A 19,642-nucleotide genomic window follows, 5' to 3' on the forward strand; every position below is an offset into this window, starting at 1 on the left:
CACGAATCGTTAAAAACACGTAAATCTCTAATGTTAAGCTGGGAATTAATTCGTAAGCCGAAACCGAGGCCGAATTTCGACCTCTGCAACTGCACTGAAACATCTGGCTACGTATATATATTATATATAATATCAGCCCTGTACTATATACTGTCCCACTGCTGGGCAATGACTATCGAGAGGGATTATGCCTTAGTCCACCGCGCTGGCCTAGTGCTGATTAGTATTTTTTTGGATTGGATTCTGCTACTTCAATTGTCATTATTATCTATTATTGAAAAAAGTATAATGAATAATAATAATAATATCAGCCCTGTATTAAGTATATACTTGCCCACTGCTGAGCACGGGCCTCCTCTACTACTGAGAGGGATTAGGCCTTAGTCCACCACGCTGGCCTAGTGCGGATTGGTAGACTTCACACACCTTCGAAATTCCTATAGAGAACTTCTCAGATGTGCAGGTTTCCTCATGATGTTTTCCTTCACCGTTAAAGCGAACGATAAATTCACAAAGAATACACACATGATTTTAGAAAACTCAGAGGTGTGTGCCCTTGGGATTTGAACCTGCGGACATTCGTCTTGGCAGTCCGTTCCACAACCAACTAGGCTATCGCCGCTTCGTGATGCATAAACTCGGTGGAAATTTAAAATATTGTAATGGTCTTTTTATCGTAAATACTATTGAAATGAAAATGTTATTCTCCATCGATATGAATATTTAAAATTTCAATTTAAAATTTATAAAATCCACAAAGAGACTTATATGTCAATCAAACAAGACGACAGCTGTAAGCCTGTAAATGACTGATAAATGTAATAAAAGCCTTTAGCATTACTGAATATTAAAACAATCGAAACATTTTAAAAATAACACATAAATACTTTCATCCTATTTATTGACTGAGGCATAATGTCGAATAAATTAGCCGAAAACGAAACTTCGGCCAATCACTAATGCTATAAAATTCCGTATATTTACACGTGCAGGTATGTTTGTTAGTAATCGGTCAAATCGTGAACCACAGAAAGCAGATGTTTGCGGTTTTCCTTCGTAATAGTTTTGAAATACTCCTATTGCTGTTTCGGCCTTAAGATTTAAGAGTTATATGTGTATAAGCATTATTGTATCTATATACCATCGTAAGTGCAGCCGGAGAGGAGGGGGGTATTGGTAGGTAGCGCCGACCCTAGAAACGTCTATTGGCCCTAGAAAAAGCCTTACGAATACTGTGACCTTTTCATTGAAATTTGCGAGCAATTTTTTTGGTCCTGCCAGCCGCCGCCTTAGAAAATATCCTTAGCTACGCCAATGCTTTGGTATTGACTATTGAGGGAAGTGGATACGTATTTCTAACTCCTCCTCATCCTTAATTTCGACGCGGGCTGAGGCTGATTGGTGCTCTCAAACACTCATCGTTATAAAAACTAAGCCAAATTCTTCTAATTGCCATGAGGTACACATAGAAAAAGACCTTAGCTGCTTTATATCTTCTAATACAGTATTTCAATAAGGCTTTGGTATAGAAGAGTCAAGTGCAAACGCTATCTTACTTCTTACTAATATTATAAATACGAAAGATTCTGAAAATGTTTGGATATTTGCTAGAAGGTAACTCAGAAACTTCTGAACGGATTTGGATGGAATTTGAGACACAGGTAGACCATGTCCTGGATTAATGCATAGGCTACTTTTTACTCTCATAAGAAATTATACAATTTGGTATCGTACAGGTTACTATGATTTGCTATAGTTTTGAAATAAAGCTATTTTGCAGATTTTATCGCATTTTGTATATAATAACTAGCTGACCCGACAGACATTGTCCTGTGTTATCTATGTATGCACGCGCGCATTCTGTCGATCGCCGACAGTTATTTCAAACCACTAACAGTTATGTAAAATTAATATTGTCGTTAAGTTTTCTTAAATTTTCTAATTTTCCGCGCAATTTTTTAATTTTTTTCTTTCATAAGAACCTTCCCCTGACAATAAAAAAACACAACAACCAAAAAAAATGTGAAATTGGTCCAGCCGTTTACGCGTGATGGCGTGACCAAGGGAAATAGGGATTCATTTTTATATATACAGATTTTCTCTCAAGGCTGAAAAACCTTTGAAACGTCGAGCAATACATATTGTAATATAAATTACTCATTCTCCAACATAATTCGCGAATGATTTCACTGATTTCTCTCGTAAACACTATTCCACGTGTATAAACAAACTTCCAGATTCCGCGAAAAAGAATCAACGTTTCAAAATAATTTTATTACTATTTACTGACATTTCAAATTCCACGAATGGATTGTTTTAAAAGCAATTTAGTTTGTTCAACTTTTCTGTTAAAGTAAATAATTCTTGTTATTATAATTCCATTTAATTTACAGAGGAATGATAAATAGATAGATAATTCTTAATTGAACACCACATAAGTAAAATAAAAAAACACATCGCTCTCTGAATAAAATAATGACCTATTTCAAAATTGTTAATTTGTGGGAATCGTCAAAGAAACGAATTTATGTTTGCGACCTTTTTTTTTAAGTTGCTATAAAATTGAACTTATTAAATATAGGTCAAAAATGAACCTGCAGCATAAAAAAAGGAAGAGAAACTAGAGGTCGCCAACAGAAATTAGTTTTTAGACGATTCCCACAAATTAACAATTTTGGAATAGGTCATTATTTTATTAAGAGAGCGACATATACAAATTAACTATAGTGCAACAATAGGTGATCTTAGAGCGATCTCTTCCATACAACAGTAATAAATGCTACATAAGAGACTCGAACGTATGCAAAGGCGCATGAGGACTAAGGCTTAATCCCTCTTAGTAGTAGAATAGGGCTGTACCCAGGGGTGGGACAGTATATAATACAGAGCTTATTCCTCCGGCATCCTTTCCTTCCCTTTCCGCATCCTCCAATGGGGCACCATGGTTGCTAAGCCGGACGTTCGCTTATACACCATTAACAGGGTTCCTCCGGTAATAACCATGGTACCTCACAAAAAAAATACAGAGCTGATATGATTACTAGTAAATGCGCAAGAGTATTACCTTATTAGTTACTTCGGATGCGTATTATTCTACTTTGTATATACAAATCGGTAAACAAATATTCCAAACTCCGGGCTTTAACAGAACTGTAAAATCCAATATCATTTTGCCTGACCCGAGATTCGGAACCGAGACCTTATGCTAGTTTTTATCCCTAAAAAGAAGAAAGAGGGACCTCAATTCCCAGAAAAAATCATTCGAACTGACGGAACCGCTAGCAAATCTTAGCACTTAATAAAAATCTACAAAAGGATATTCTTGGACCCTTTTACTAACAAAAATACAAAAGCTTCAATAGAAAATCGCGCTATTTTGGACACCGCGTCCTCAGTGCCATTAAATAACACTTTTACGAGTTTTCCCTTTATAAAATAATCCATTCTTTCCGCCGTTTCGTCAAAATTATGTTTACGTGACCCGAACCCTACTACAAGCAAAACTGAAAGTAGCACTTGACTTGAATTATTTAGCTTTTTTGCATCGCTATGTACTAGATTCGGCGTTCCGAACATTCACTGTGTTCAAATGAATTAAACTGCAATCCATTCAAACTGACTTTCGTATGGTCAATATTGACAGCTTGTTGTGTACGGAGTGGCGCTCATGATATAAGAACTCGAGTCTAAGTGTAAATAAGTAAAATTATTTGTTGTTCAAGTGAATAAGTAGGTTATAACAGTGACGTTTTGGTTGCCATTTTAATTCAGATTTTAAACAAATAGTTTTTATGGTTTTTTGCTACTGAATGATGGGACGAGCAAGCCATTCGCATAATAATAATAATTATTCACCCGTGCAACTGTCTCGCTCGCTCGCCGCTGCCGCTCGCGTTGCCGCTCGAGTGGCGATTCGTGCTTCTTACATTCGCTCGCCGCGCCGCACTGAGTCATCACTCAGAGCGTATTTTCGTATATATTTAAAACATTTTTTAACTACCAATGATATAAAAATGATCAATAATTAAAAAATAATTTGAAAAATGTTTTATATTTCAAGAAAAAAAAATATTTTCATTCAAACGGCTTCGTTGTAAAATCATATTCTTTCATTTAAAATATAATGCGTGGGACCTATCAAAATAACCTTGGTACCTAGTTAATGCACGGTTACTTCTCAGCTTACACCTTTGAAAGCAAACTAATGAAGTATATTAACTTGTTTATAGATTTTAAAATATTATCGTCAGTTCAATGTACCGAAAACTACAAAAAAAAAATACAATACAAGTCAGCTGACATTAGAAGTGTAACAAGTTATAGGGTAGGAAAATAAGTTTTACGAGTTCAAATAGTAGGGGTTAAACTACGTTTCCGCACCGAGTGGGAATCATTTACGACTAGCAATAAAAGTAGACGATAATAAAATATCGGGCCATGTTTGCCGGCCCGGACTTAACGACTTTGTCGGCCGAGTCACCTGCGATCGTTGCTTATCTTTACTATTCAACTAGGACTTCAGTTTATTTAATACTAGGTGTTGTTCACAACTTTTCTCGCGTGAAAAGCCGTTTCAAAATCAATATCATTGTAGTGATTCATAGCAGAGTACGACTCTAGCGCCATCTATTAAGGAAGTCCTATTACAATATTTCATAATTTGCCATGGGAGCAAATTGCTGAGATAAAAAGTAGCGTATGTGTTAATCCAGAACATAATCAACACGTGTGCAAAATTTCATCCATATTCGTTATTATTTCTTCGATTAACAAATATTCAAACAACCAAACATGCTCACAAACATTCACATTTATATTCGTAAAGATTCTAATCAGTAGGAGAATTTATCTTCACTTTCCATAAACAGACAGATGTTAAGTACAAAATACATTAGATACGCTCACATCAATAAAAAATATCGTTAAGAAAATCAACATGGCGGTTCAAAATGGCCGCCAATCAAAAATGTCTGACGTATTACACGAAATTTCACATGGAATGATATCGTTAAGACCGATTTACGTCTTAAAATAACTAAATCTGTTTTAAAAGCTAATAAACGTACCACAGATGTGTTTAATACAATATTTTAACGCCTCTCCTTCGATTTTTAAGTACCCGTCAGTCGGTTGGCTATAAAATTATTTCCACAGTTTAATAGTTAATGAGCATTTATAAAATCTGTATAGTTTATAGTCCCACGTTTATAGAACAGATTTATCTATGGTATTGAAATATTCGTTGAATTAAAATTTAGATTATTGAGTTTTATTCGTCTGAATAAGGAATAAGTTGTCCGCGTAATAGTGCGCTCCACATTTATTCATATTGAATTACATTGCATTTAATTTAAAATTCTGCCTCGTCAACTTCATGTAATGGAAGGCTCTCAATTTTATCGTATAAATATGATTATTTGTGCCCAAAATGTCATGACAATTATTTATCACCGATAGCGTATATTGAAAGCGATACAAAAATTCGTTTAAGTACTTAAGGCTGTATATTCCTTCATTCCTTTGCCCAAACTTAACCTAACTTTTGGCCACAGGTGCACGATGCCGCGTGTGATGAAATGCCTCATCTACATCGGAGTAGCTGCCTTCCTGCATCAGCTGCCGAGGTTCTTCGAGAGGCGTTACGTGCCCCATGTCACGGTCTGGCATGGCCACTTAGAGGAAGTGTGCCGGGTAAATATTCCTTTTACTTATGTTAAATAAGTTCTAAATTTGTGAAGCAACCTCATTTAGTTGTAATAAAAATTTGAAAATACTAATTATTTTAAGTTAAAATTCAAATCGACTAGGGTATTCCCTGTCTGTCGTAAGAGGCGACTGATTGGGGCCTAGAGAAAGTCGCGGGTGAGCAGTGAGGAGTTGCTCGCTTGGCTACAGCGACTCTGAGGTAGATGACAACGCGGGTAGTAGGTCTCCCAATGTCGTAAACTCCAAAGGAGTCATTTAGAATGTGGGGGCATCTTAGCCCCATCAATGAGAGAGGTGCCGCAATACGGTATCGCGCTGGGACGGTTCCGAGCAGCTATCTTAGTGCAACAAGATACCCCGGGGCCGTCCCGTATGCGCCGAAGAAGGCCACCGCGGGTTTTGGTTGGTATGCCAGTGTAGGGGTTAGGGACTCGGTCCAATGCTGGCTCGGATGCTATACTCCCGAGTGTCGACATTAGTCCGTAGGACCGGTGAAACCAACATAACCATTCCACTCACCCTACATGTGGTGGTAGCGATAACGCGTTTTTTTCCCGCGAAAAAAGGAAAAACAACGGGTTAAATATTTAGAATCATTTGACTTATATTTTTAACGAATTCGGATCCACTAATATTGTGTTTGTTTAATTGAATCTTCATGTATTCAAAGTCAATAAGATTAGCAAAATGAAACCACATACAAGTCTTCACCTTTGCTGACATTGCGTAAAAAATCATCAATTAATAACGAATATTTTCACCAAAAGTCCTGGTTTGAGTTTTCAAAATTATTGATCATTTTTGTAGTTTAATGCAAATATAGCGTGCGCGTGGGTGTATTACTGAAAATATGATATTGCCACTGTAACGAATACTTTGAGAGTAGTAGTATGGACTTTAGGACGCGTAAAATTAAAATTACTTATTCATGGATGATTTTTGGCACATTGTCAGCAAAGATGAAGACGAGTATGTGGTTTCATTTAGTAACGCAATGTCAAAATGATCCTATATTAGAATGACTTATTTAAATGCACCCTCAGAGTAGACAGAGCATCACCTATAACCCCGTCAACTCCTAAGTCTTTGTTGTCTGAAATCTGAACCTTAATCGTTTACCGTCTCTGAGCTGTATCTTAGCGAGACATAATCGCTCACAGTCGCTTCGGGTCTGACACACGCTTAGCCGTGATTAAACGTCTGTCGGATTGAGCCGTGATAAGCCCTAACGTATCAATTATGTGGAAATTGTATTATGATTTATATGGCTTAGTTTAGTTAAATTTGGGTTTGGAAAAGTTTTATTTTTGGGACTTTTTGGTGATTTTTATTTCGCAATTTTAAGACTTCATGGCCGAAAAATAAATAAGTAGGTTTTAAAGTTATACTAAATTTAAGAGTTAGTTGTAGACGGTCTTTCTTTAAATTCAGAATTTATTATCATCAAAAATGACGGACAGTCTACTATAAACGTTGTTTTTGGCTACAGTGGTTAAGGTAGCCTTGGTATCCTCTCCCCCATCCAACAAATAAATAGCTACCCTCGCTGCCCCATCTCACAAATACACTCTGTATTAAATAAATTGTGCCAGTTCCCACACTTCAAACGAATACTGTAAAAATAAGTTGACGTAATAATAAATATATTTTGTTGATACATACAAATGTAAAACATTAATGTGTTTTTGATATTTTCATATTGCTTGTCGACATCAATGTTGCGTAAATTATGTGGCAGAAACTGCCTTAATATCGATCGGTGTCGATACAAATAAGTATATTGATACAGACGAACCGTTTGTACCGACTTCGGTTATAGCGATGCACCAGTTATAATAACTAAGGTTAGATCCTTCGATCAACAATACCAAGGTCCCTGTATGTTTAAAAAGGGTATCATTTATACGACTGTCGGGTATAACGTGCCAGGATCAGATTAGCCCTAAGACAAATTAGGCAACTGCCCAGAAGCTCGGTATCGGCCAAGTCATTCATGCCGAGATTTTTTTGATACAGAAGAACCGGTTATAATGACTCCGGTTATAGCGACGTCAGTTATGATAACTAAATGGTTAGGTACCTAAAATTAATGTTTCAAAAGAGCATCGTTTATACGACTGTGGGGAATGATGTGAGAATGCCGGATTAGCGCTAAGATAAATTAGACAACAGCCTAAGCGCCCTTTATCCCGAGAAAAAAATAAATAAATTTCGTATGGATTTAATAAAGCCTTTAACCGTTGTCATGTTTACTGCTTCCATTTTAGCCTCTGCTTCCATTTTTATATATTTAAAAAAAGGAAAGGAGAAAGGGGCTCTAAGCTGTGCATTGCCTAGGGGCCCTAACATTATCAATGCGGATATCGACCAGATCGGTGGTCCCTTCAATATCCTTATAACCGATTTTCACTATATACAAGTAATTTCAAAATGGTGGATGTTTTTCTAAGCTTACAAAAATATTCAAACATTACCAGAACCTAGGTCTAAAAAGGTTATAATTGAATCTCTCTTTCGTGGTAATATCCGGAGCCGTTCAAAAAATGCGACAAAATTTTCTTAAACAATTATAGAACAACCTTAAATGTATTTCAAATGACAACAAGAATCTTGCTTTTTAATAATAAGTATCATATTATAAAAATGATAATAACACCTATGTGGGTTGGATGCAAACGCAATAACCACGCAGTGCATTTGAATGACATTTAGCACCAAGGTAGATCAAATTTTAAAGACGCCTTCAAATTTGTAAATGCATAAGAAATACCACAACACGTCATGACGCTAAATTAGGAGCTAAGAGTGCCTTCAATTTCCTGCTAAGTGCCGCTCGGCTACTAAAGGAACCCTTATAGAATCAATTTCTTGTTCGCCTGTCCCTTTGTCTGTCTATTTCTGCCGCCAAGCAGCAGTGTGTAGTCACTGTTATGTTCCGGTTTGAAGGACATTGTAGCCAGTGTAACTACTGGACATAATGAGACTTAACATCTCACGTCTCAGAATGGCGAGCGCAGTGGAATACCAAACAATATTTTGTAATTCAAGGTGTTGAGTGGTGTTTCTACTGTTTGTGGGCGATCGTATCGCTTACCATCAGGCGAATGGCAAGCTTATCTCGTCATTCAAAGCAATAAAAAAATCCTTTTTCTGAGAAACACGTAGAAGTATCAAGTTGAAATTTATATCAAATACGCAAGTCTACTGTCTCTTTGATCTATGAAAAATCTATCTCGTAAGTCGAGTCAAAGGACAGTAGTCGTGCGACTAATTGAAGGCTTCCTTAGTTAACATAGGAGCTACTTTTGAACCCGGAAAAGTGCAGTGCTACTTCGAGTCGGGGATAAATCTCTCAAGATTACACGGGGAAAAAAGCGTAAAAATGTGGAGTATTATTAAGTTTGTCATATACTGTCAGTCTGAAAAATTTTAGTGAGGTTATTTTTTGTTTGCTGGTGGTAGGATATATTTTATATTCATCCAGATAGCGACCGTACACAAGGTATTAAAATCCACCATAATAGCCCTAGTGTGTCGCGTTCCGAGATCAGCCTGTATATATCTAGTTCCAACAGACTGGCATAATTGTGTCAACTGCATGTATGCCGGTCATATGTAGTAATCATCTCTCGTCAGTCGACATTCAATTGGAGCCACTTACCTTCAGGTGCAAGTCACTTTTCCATGCACTTAGAAAAAACAATTGTAATACTTGTTGATATAATCACACTGGGCGTTTGATAGACCGAGGTCTAAAGGACCGAGGTTATTGATTTTTTTTTAAATAAGTGGAAGAATGTTTTATTTTAATAAAAATCGCTACAGTTCCTCACATTACTTTTCATCAGCTAGGCTACCCATGAGAATGAAGTACAAACCTAATCCACTCGTTAATAATACCTTGGTGACTGAACAAATTTAATGGTACACCAATTTCCTATTGTTCATTAACTTGTTTCGGACTTTCATAATAGGAAATCTATATAATGCGATTTGTAGGGTTGCCGCGTGAGATATAAATTTTAAGAATATTGGAAATACTGAGAAATATTGGTGTAAAATAGAAAATGTTAAGTTGATTAGATGTCGCGAGGTTATCCTTTCATATTATAAAACAATATTCCCCGCCACGTCTGTTTGTCTGTTTGAGCGCGATAAACTCATAAACTACCGAAATGTTTTTGATGGAATTGGGTATAGAGAAAGTTTGGGATCCTGAGAAGGATATAGGATCCGTTTTATTGCGGGAAAATATAAAGCAGGGCATATATCGCGGTCAGACTTTAATACTCGGTCAAAATTGCGAGCTAGTCTAAAATAAATATGGACACGAAAACTATGTTCGAAGTGTACCTTACCTACTATAATATAACGCTGACCGCTCCCAAAGTATCAAAAAAATAGTAATGAGAATAAAACTGAGTAGCCGTCAATGTATGAAAAATAACCAAAAAATACAAATATTTTTAGTAAATAGAAAGTTATATACACAGAGAATAGACTTTGTATTATATTTGGTAGTATATTGCCATTAGGAGACAGACGCCTCAAATTGGCTGCATTATACTGAACTGGACTGAACTTCACTGGCAATGAAATAAGTTGATCATGCTCGGATAAAAAACACCAATATTTATTTTTAGAGTGAAAGAAATTTCTAAATTGGCAACCCTGTCATTTATGCCCGCGGGATTGATTCATTTGAGTTACTATTAAGCGGCAAACTTTGTTATAGCGAAAATTAAGGGTAGGAAATTCCACGAACCAAAAACTATATTTAATTTTTCATCCCTTGGCGATTAGGGAATAATTTTGAAGGGTTATTCTATAATCTGATTATATAAAACCCTTTAGAAACTTTGTAAATTTTTGGCTAAGTTTTTGGAAATTTCGTCATATTAAATTTTAAAGGCCGAAATATTCATGATTATTAATTATTTTTACGTTTTTCTTTCAACTGCGAGAACTAATCACTAACTAGACGTGAATTTAAATTCTTTACTTGCCAATACTTGTTTAGTTACCCAGATTAAAGGTGAAACAAAATGTATGAAAATGGACCTTGAGGTATCGCCTTAATAGGCATTCTCTCCCAGTCAACCTTAGGGTAGTGCAGAGACAAATAAGGTAGGTGCGTCGCGTTAACATAAAACTTAAAAAGGATAAAGAAAAAAAAAGTAAATTAATGTAAATATACGATAAATAGCAACATATTAATATACCAATTATCAATACAACTATGTACGAATGTCATGTATAAGTGCCTACAAAGGTATATTTACTGAATAAATAAATACTGGCCTTGATGCCAGAAATCACGGCATAAAGCCCGGTCCTTTTGGAAGGCGTGGTGACATGGATCCAACACGTAGGCCCCTTTAAGATACATTACTCTAGTTAGGGTTTATACACTTTGCAAGTTTGATATAGGGCCCGTCTATGGCAAGCTATATTACTAATATTAACTCTGTATTATATTATGTTGTATATCTGGGCATCCCCCCCCCCCCCTACTTGTAAGATGATTTAGACCTTTGACCACACTACTAATGCGGACACTTCTTACATTAATACAATCACATTATCTTTTCCAGATCAAAATGGCTCCATGGGTGGAAGCGTTGTCGTTAGATGCTTACTTCATCACGTACTACGGGTTCAGGGTACTGTTCGTGCATCTCATCCCGTGCACGTCCCTGGTGGTCCTGAATGTGCTCCTGTTCAGAGCCATGCGCACTGCCCAAATTAACAGGCAGAAACTGTTCAAAGAGAATCGAAAATCCGAATGTAAAAGACTACGTGACTCAAATTGTACCACGCTTATGTTAATTGTAGTCGTGACTGTTTTTTTAATGGTGGAAATACCGGTAGCAGTAGTCACTATACTACACATAATCTCAAGTACTATAGTTGAAATTTTAGACTATCATATTGCTAATATATTGATATTGATAACAAATTTCTTTATTATTGTATCTTATCCGATTAATTTTGCTATTTATTGCGGCATGTCGAGGCAATTCCGAGAGACGTTCAAGGAATTGTTCATTAGGGGAGCTGTTACTAGTAGGAAAAATGGCGGGTCCAGTCGCTATTCTTTAGTAAACGGGCCTAGAACATGCACAAACGAAACTGTACTTTAGATTATGTAAATACATACGATAGCTTAAGAATTTTGGAATATTTATTGTCTTAGTGACATATCAACGGTCTAAATGTCATTTTATTTCGACGCCATCTTGTTGAGTGTTGTCAGCACAATATTTTAAAAGCATCGATACATTTAGATATTTTAAGCGACTATAAATATTTGTAATAGTTTGCGTGTTTTTATATTTTTGCTATGTTTAGTGGTACTTCTTGGAGGCAGTGTTGTCACCAGATCGTGAGTTAGTTGTAATAATTAATTGTGTAATGATATGCTGGCAACACCGCCAGAGAATGGACGAGCCCCCATTCACGAGAAGTACTTTATAAATTTGTAAATATCTAAATGTTAGATATAGTTTCATTTATTGAATGTTTGTAAAAATTTATGTAAGTAGAAAAGTGTAAAAAAATAAATATATACTAATACGTTAAGAAATGTTTATTGCTTGTTTCTGTTTACGTAGATATAGATCACGGTAATTATATACTGAATTTTATAAGCAGATTAAGAAACGTGAAATGTTAGAGGCATAAATAAAAAATGTGTAATTAATTGTGGTTTTATTTATTTATTGCACTTCATACATATTGTCTTGTAACGGCTGATTTCATGCCATGGGCATTCTCTACCTGGGTTCGATTCCCAGATTGGTAAATATTGGAATTTCCTAGCAATTTGCCCGGATGTGAATCCACAAAAGATTGTCAAATAGGTGGCCATTCATAATAACGAACCCAACGCTTTTCTGCAATATGCTGTAAAAAGTGTAAAGTGTAAGTGAAACCACTCTCGGGATTAGGGCTTAGTAGAAGACTTCACAAGATTTCATCAAAATCTAACAATATCCAAACATTCTCACAAAAAATAGCTTATAATATTATATATATAATAATATCAGCCCAGTATTATATACTGTCCCACTGCTGGGCACGGGCCTCCTCTACTATTGAGGGGGATTAGGCCTTAGTCCACCATGCTGGCCTAATGCGGATTGGTAGACTTCACACACTCTCAAAATCTTATAAAGAACTTCTCAGGTATGCAGGTTTCCTCACGCTGTTTTCCTTCACCGTTAAAGCAAGCGATAATTCTTAAAGCATACACATAATTTTAGAAAACTCAGAGGTGTGTGCCCTTGGGTTTTGAGCCTGCGGACATTCGTTTCAGCAGTCCGTCCTGCAACATACTAGACTATCGCCGCTAATAACGTCGTTAGAGTGAAACATAAAACGGATACATACTTGATATTATATAGAATGTTAAAATCATTACCCTTTAGCGGCGTAAAGGTTGACGCCGCTGTAGAGGAACAGATGGTTGCGTTCCTCTATGGAAGGGGAAGATTCCCAATCAGGCAGATGTTGCGCCTGACCGGCCGCGGGCCCTCCAACGGTTCCTATTCGGAGGTGGTATATATGCTGGGCGTCGCGCAAATTGTGCAAGCGTAATCCAGTATCGTCTACCGCCATCTAGCGTGATTGCTGTGCGATATCACTACAGGTGTGTCAATATATCAATCATCGAGATGGCGGTGTATGCACTGTATGTATATGTATGCACTATATGTATGTGTATGTACCGCCACAACCTTTTCCGCTTTGCCGTAATCGAATAATAAGGTATTATAATATTTAGTGAAGTAAAATAGGACTCATATTGTCCGTTAAGAATATTTTTCTTAAAACTTAGTAATAAATATAAAAATAATTAATAAATGGTTCACTGCTACACCATTCCATGTAAAATGCACATCATCTACTCGCCAAACACAGACGTAACTGACATTTTATATCGATATTGGTATGTAGGCCATACACTAGTTTAATAAAACGACCAATAAACAGAGTCGTAACGTTATTGGATATTTTATTAGTAATAAGTTTTACGAGATGTGGTGTATGACGTCACGGGGCGCGCCCCAACACGCTGTCAGGCGTCAGCGATTACGACTTAGCTATTGGTGTTCAGAAACGTCCGACTTAAAATTATCGTCGAATTTTAAAATTAATAATAACCCAACGGCCATCGGTCCTTCGAGCTTGCTTGCTTCTTGGCCGTTGGGGAAAGGTTCTAGAGTGGAGGCCACGTACAGGCAAGCGAAATGTCGGACGCCCGCCTACAAGATGGACGGACGACCTGGCTAAGTCGCAGGAAGACGCTGGATGCAGGCCGCTTCCAACAGGTCGACGTGGAGATCCTTGGGGGACGCCTATGTTCAGCAGTGGACTTCCTGTGGCTGAGATGATAAATAAAAAAAACGCTTTCTATACTGTTGAAGCGTTCTTTAATGACGATAATTCGTGAGAATGTGTGCTTGGTACGCAAGAATTGCGTAATCGGTGAGAAATACAAAATCGATTTAGAAATTCCTCAAATAAGCGCGTTAAATAAAAAAAATCATCAGCTTTATATATGAGTATAGATAAAATTCTTATAATAATGTTTATTGAACATGTATCCCCACCCCCACGGAGAAAGGGGGGGAAACCAAATAAACCATTACAAATACCGCTCCATTAATCATATCGGTAATAAAAATTCAATCCCACATTATCCTTTTAATGTCCATTAATAAATAAAGTCGATAATACATATGAGTATAGGTCGGAACTGCGCTATAATCGTAAATAATGGATTTATATTTACAATGAGTTATGGTATACGAGTATTATAGCTAATGACACTTATTGAATTTGATATTATAAGTATTGATTTATAGGAATGAATCACTCCTAACTGAATACGGCGGTGGCTAATCTCAACGGAGATCAGGTACGCGGGAGATATTATAGTGTACGGGTGTGTGCGCAATACACAAGCACTCTCTGTTCCTTCACTCTCAAAGTCCAGTGAGACAGCAATCCGACATGACCGGAGAGAGATCAGGCGCAATACCAACGACTTTACATGCTTTTTGAGGCACGGGATTATCACATCGTCAACATATACTCTGAGCTGCGCCTGAATAATTTTGAAGACGGAAAAACCTGATGACTATTATTTTTAACTCGACTCAGTTATTTTTAACTAGACTCGATTCGACCCCGGTATCTCAGAGCGATAGTCGTACTCGTACCGCGTACTAGTACGACGAAACTGGGCGTGCCTCCTAGTTAGGCCTGATATGTTAGTATTAATGTAGATTTTGTTAATCAATTGGTATTCCTCGGGAACAGGGTTCTGAATGAAGATACCATGTGTACATCTGACGACGTATGTATATGCAAAAATTCATGATCGGCGGTTTACGAAGTGTGAAGGCGTAACAAATAAACTAATTTTTTTACGATATCTTATGTTTGAAATAAAGAACATGGTTTTAGGCTTGCACAAGCCTAAGATCCTGTTATAAATTTAATTAAATCGTCCTCAGACCGAAAATCATACTTCGCACGTAACAAATACGTCACTGAGTTAGTTCATACGAGTAAGTTTACACGTATAAATGAAACTATATTTCGGATTTTTATATTATTATATTCTCCCGACGATTCGACTTTGTAGCCTTCATGGTCACGGGGCGGACTAAGGGGTTAATCATCCGAAAAATCAAAGTTACAATATACCTACATTTTCAATTATATAATTTTGTAAACGTTATTGACGTATATTATATAGACACGAACGTCCAAATAAACTATTTGTTCAAAATCTGAACAAAATGGCAACTAAATCGTCATTGTTATAATCTATTTATTCACTTGAACAACAAATAATTTTACTCATTTGACTTATATTTTTTATTCACATGCAGGTTTGCACTTACACTCGCGTTTTTATATTATGAGCGCCACTCCGTACACAGCCACAAGCATTAATATTGACATCATACTAAAATCGGTTTGAATGGATTACAGTTCAATTCAGTTGTATATTCCGAACGCCAAATCTAGCGCGTAGTACATATATATCGATGAGTATAGAAAGACTTCAACCGTCGAGAGAAAATTATAATATAAAAACCGCGATGACATCAAAAAAATAATTTTATTTTAAGGTCTTACATTCGCATAAACAAAAGAAATCATTAAGTTTAAGCGAAGTCTAGGCGATTATTCCACACTATTCTAAATATAGTTGATTGTATCGACCGCAATGCCGTCCATAACCAACTGTCTCGACATAATATAATTTAGATGTATTCACTTAATTCAATTACTCCTTTCATATAATATTATGTTCCAGGATTTATTTTATTCTCTCGGTTTTCTTACATTTGTGTCTTTATATGTTCCAGTAGTTGTGTATTAAAGTCTCTCGTCATAATGAAAAAAGATATAACCATTTTTTTTTTCAATATTGAGTTACATATACGTCATTATTTACTAGTAGGTCTCACATATGTGACAGTTCGCATGAATAGGTAACACCGCAATGTCTATTTCTGCCAACAAGCAGCAGTGTGTACTTGTGTTCTGATTTGCAGAATATTGTAGCCAATTTAACTACTTGACATAATGAGACTTAACATCTCATGTCTCAGGATGGCGAGCGAGGTGGAATACCTAACGATACTTTGTAATTCAAGGTGTTGAAAGGTATGCTATTGTTTATGGGCGGTCGTATCGCTTACCATCAGGCGCATGGCATGCTCGTCTCGTCATTCAAAGAAATAAATAAAAAAAAATAAAAAATACTGTTAACGCGCCGTTTTGCTGGGGGCACCTTAAGTAATAATAATCAAGGCCCTTATAATAGAGAGGGCAATCATCCGATAAAAGTTTTAATAGAACAGGTTACTGCTATCGAAATATACATATCTAATCAAACTTGTCCCATTGGCCGGTGTTTCAATTTCTATGATAGTTTGTCTAGAGGTTTCTTGCTCAGTGGTTTACTATAAGTCTAGAATTACCGTAGTAATACTAAGATTTATAAATATTTATCATGACCATCCTTAGACTGTTACAGTCTGCTGGACATAAATACTTACAATATACTATACTGATATTTAACAGTTATTTTAAGTTTGTTTTCTACGTGTTACTTGCGACTTCGCCCATGTTCAAGCCTTTGCCGCTAAAACTCACTGAGGTAGACAATTGCCGTTCGCTAGAATTTGTATTGAATATAACAAATAAAAAGCGGCGATAGCCTAGTTGGGTGTGGAACGGTCTGCCAAGACGAATGTCCGCAGGTTCAAATCCCAAGGGCACACACCTCTGACTTTTCTAAAAAATCATGTGTGTATTCTTTGTGAATTTATCGTTCGCTTTAACGGTGAAGGAAAACATCGTGAGGAAACCTGCACATCTGAGAAGTTCTCTATAGGAATTTCGAAGGTGTGTGAAGTCTACCAATCCGCACTAGGCCATCGTGGTGGACTAAGGCCTAATCCCTCTCAGGTAGTAGAGGAGGCCCTTGCTCAGCAGTGGGCAAGTATATAACACAGGGCTGATATTATTATTATTATATAACACCATTGTTAGCAGGATACCCCCGCCCGGTGATAACAGCAACAGTTCCCAAAAAAACTGAACATTTTTACACATTATCGCATATTGGTAAGAAGGAATAAGAAGTAAAATAAAATTACATCTCAGATGTATATATTTGCTATACTATACGTAAGTATGGCTCATAATAAGTATATAATATGATCTATCGAAAAATTTAAATTACGACTTTGGATTACAAAATATCTTTATAAAATATATACATAAAATCACGATCTCCTCCCTCTTTTACAGGCAGATATTTTGGCACACTTATCTACACCTAAATTAGCTTCCAAGTAAATAGCGAAAAACCTAATTTAATTATTAAAAGTGATTTCGTAATCAGAATTCTCTCAAATCACTTTTAAATGCAATGGGAAAATAATATGGCGATAAGGTCACTATCACACCATGAGACGGAATACACACGAAAAAGTACACTGGTAACGCCTCTGTCTACCCTTCAAGCATGAAAAGCATTAGTATATATTTATTGTTGATTTGAAACGTGTTCATCATTCACGCTTGTCAATACTAACTGATACATATCCAATGTACAGAATGATATCTTCAATCTTTATTATACACGCCTACACATAATTATCGGTAACACAATCAGTGTTAATACGAAGATATTACAGCTGAACAAACATCATACGTATCGTTCCCGCCTCGCTGCCTCGTCGTCTCCACGCTAAAGGTGGGATTCCGAACACTACGGATAAATTGTCGTAAAACGCAGTTTGTAACACATCGGAAATAAAACTAGTTCCATCCCATCGTCAAGAGACGGCGCTACAACGAAACGAGTAAATTATACATCGCAATGTCAAGATTCTCCAGCAAAACATGACCTCCAGAACTATGGTTCGGTTTCGAAGGTATAAAAGTATGAGAATTGCAGGAATTGAAGAGTGCAATATAATAAGCTAACAGGATGTAGCTTCCACTGCCTGTGACTATATTTGCGACACCAACAGTGGGAGAGGGTTTGCGCTTCCACATCGTGGGACGTGACACTCTTTTAACGCTTGTTTAATATAGTATTCGTTATACAATAATGTGTTTGTTCTCGCCGCCCTGCCAACATCACCTCATTTATCAACCTCATCATTTTCGCCCCTTACAAGTTTCCAATATAGTAATGGTGAGGTGTCTATACAATTTCTATAGGCGTCCCTTTTTAGGTTTACTTGGGTTTGTCTTAGTTTTTGGTTTTTGATTGGCCTCGATATGTTAGGTAAGGCAATGTTTTTTCTCGAGTTACTTTTTGAAGAATTACATCCTTCGCCACTGCTATATAGTTTTATATTGTAAAAGTAATTTCCTGGAATATTGTACCGGTCAAATGTATAGCCTAAATGTTTTTTGTATTTCATCTGTCTCTATACCTGTATTTCATACAAAATTCAGCAGCAATTTATGCATTTCATTCATTCAAATACTGCACACACTGTCCAATTTATAATTCAATAGGGATTAGAATGATAGGATTTTCTTTTCTTATTTTTAACCGACTAAAAAAAAGTAGATGGTTCTCAATTCAACCGCATTTTTTTTATGTTTACCACAGAACTAATTTAACTAATATAACCGCAATAAAACCCGTAAATAGTTTTTTATTTCAATGTCTAACTTTCGCTTAAACATAAAAAATCATTAAAATTTCTGGTTACGCAACTAAATCTATTGCGTCATACCGTTTGTCGTTGTATTCGGAATCCACCCTTAACGTCTCTCCTACCACGCACGTGTACACTTTGATATTTTTAAAACAAATTAAAACGTCGTGTAGCTCTATCCTCGTAAAGTTGTTAAAAGTAATTTAAACGTGCCAAGTTATGCTCGACACACCCAAGAGATGTGAGATAAGTTTATGTAACTTTTTCTAGTAGATATGAGTCTTTTGCAAGGAAAAGCTCTGGTAATTTGTCTCGTCTTTTGTTTTTTGTTTAGAACATTGATGCCCAAAGTGGTTCAGTTGAACCCCAGGAGTCTACGGGAGATTTGACGGGGGTCTACGTCGGTGTGACCAAAAAAATTATGAGTTTAAAATTAATAGACTGCCTCAGTGGCAAAGTTTTATTACGGTATGACTACAATGCTGAGGTCGTGGGATCGATCCCCGGGTCGCACAAAATGGGTTTTAATTGCAGTTAGTAACAGCTCGGAGTCTGGAATTTGTACCCGATATGGCAATAGACTAGCCCCACATCATGGGAGGGAATACGCACGTCGAAAATTGGATGCACTAGTTACGACTCTGCCTACTAATTGGGGATTAAAGGTACGGGAACCTTACTTATTTCAGCCAGCCTATAGAACATGTTATCCACTTCTTATCGAG

At 36.6% G+C, this 19,642-nt stretch overlaps 1 protein-coding gene across 6 annotated transcripts in view; it reads left to right on the forward strand.

Moving 5' to 3' along the window:
* Positions 1–12,409, forward strand: part of LOC115452742 (sex peptide receptor) — a 245,348-nt gene extending 232,939 nt beyond the window's left edge. For all 6 annotated transcript variants that reach the window (XM_037437819.1, XM_037437815.1, XM_037437818.1 and 3 more), the window contains 2 exons: positions 5,553–5,691; positions 11,301–12,409. In XM_037437819.1, the coding sequence (XP_037293716.1) occupies positions 5,553–5,691; positions 11,301–11,849 (688 nt within the window). In that variant the 3' untranslated portion in view covers positions 11,850–12,409. The remainder of the gene's footprint in view (positions 1–5,552; positions 5,692–11,300) is intronic.
* Positions 12,410–19,642: the final 7,233 nt, after the last annotated feature.

This window comes from Manduca sexta, chromosome 2 (genome assembly GCF_014839805.1).
Source record: "Manduca sexta isolate Smith_Timp_Sample1 chromosome 2, JHU_Msex_v1.0, whole genome shotgun sequence".
Taxonomy (NCBI): domain Eukaryota; kingdom Metazoa; phylum Arthropoda; class Insecta; order Lepidoptera; family Sphingidae; genus Manduca; species Manduca sexta.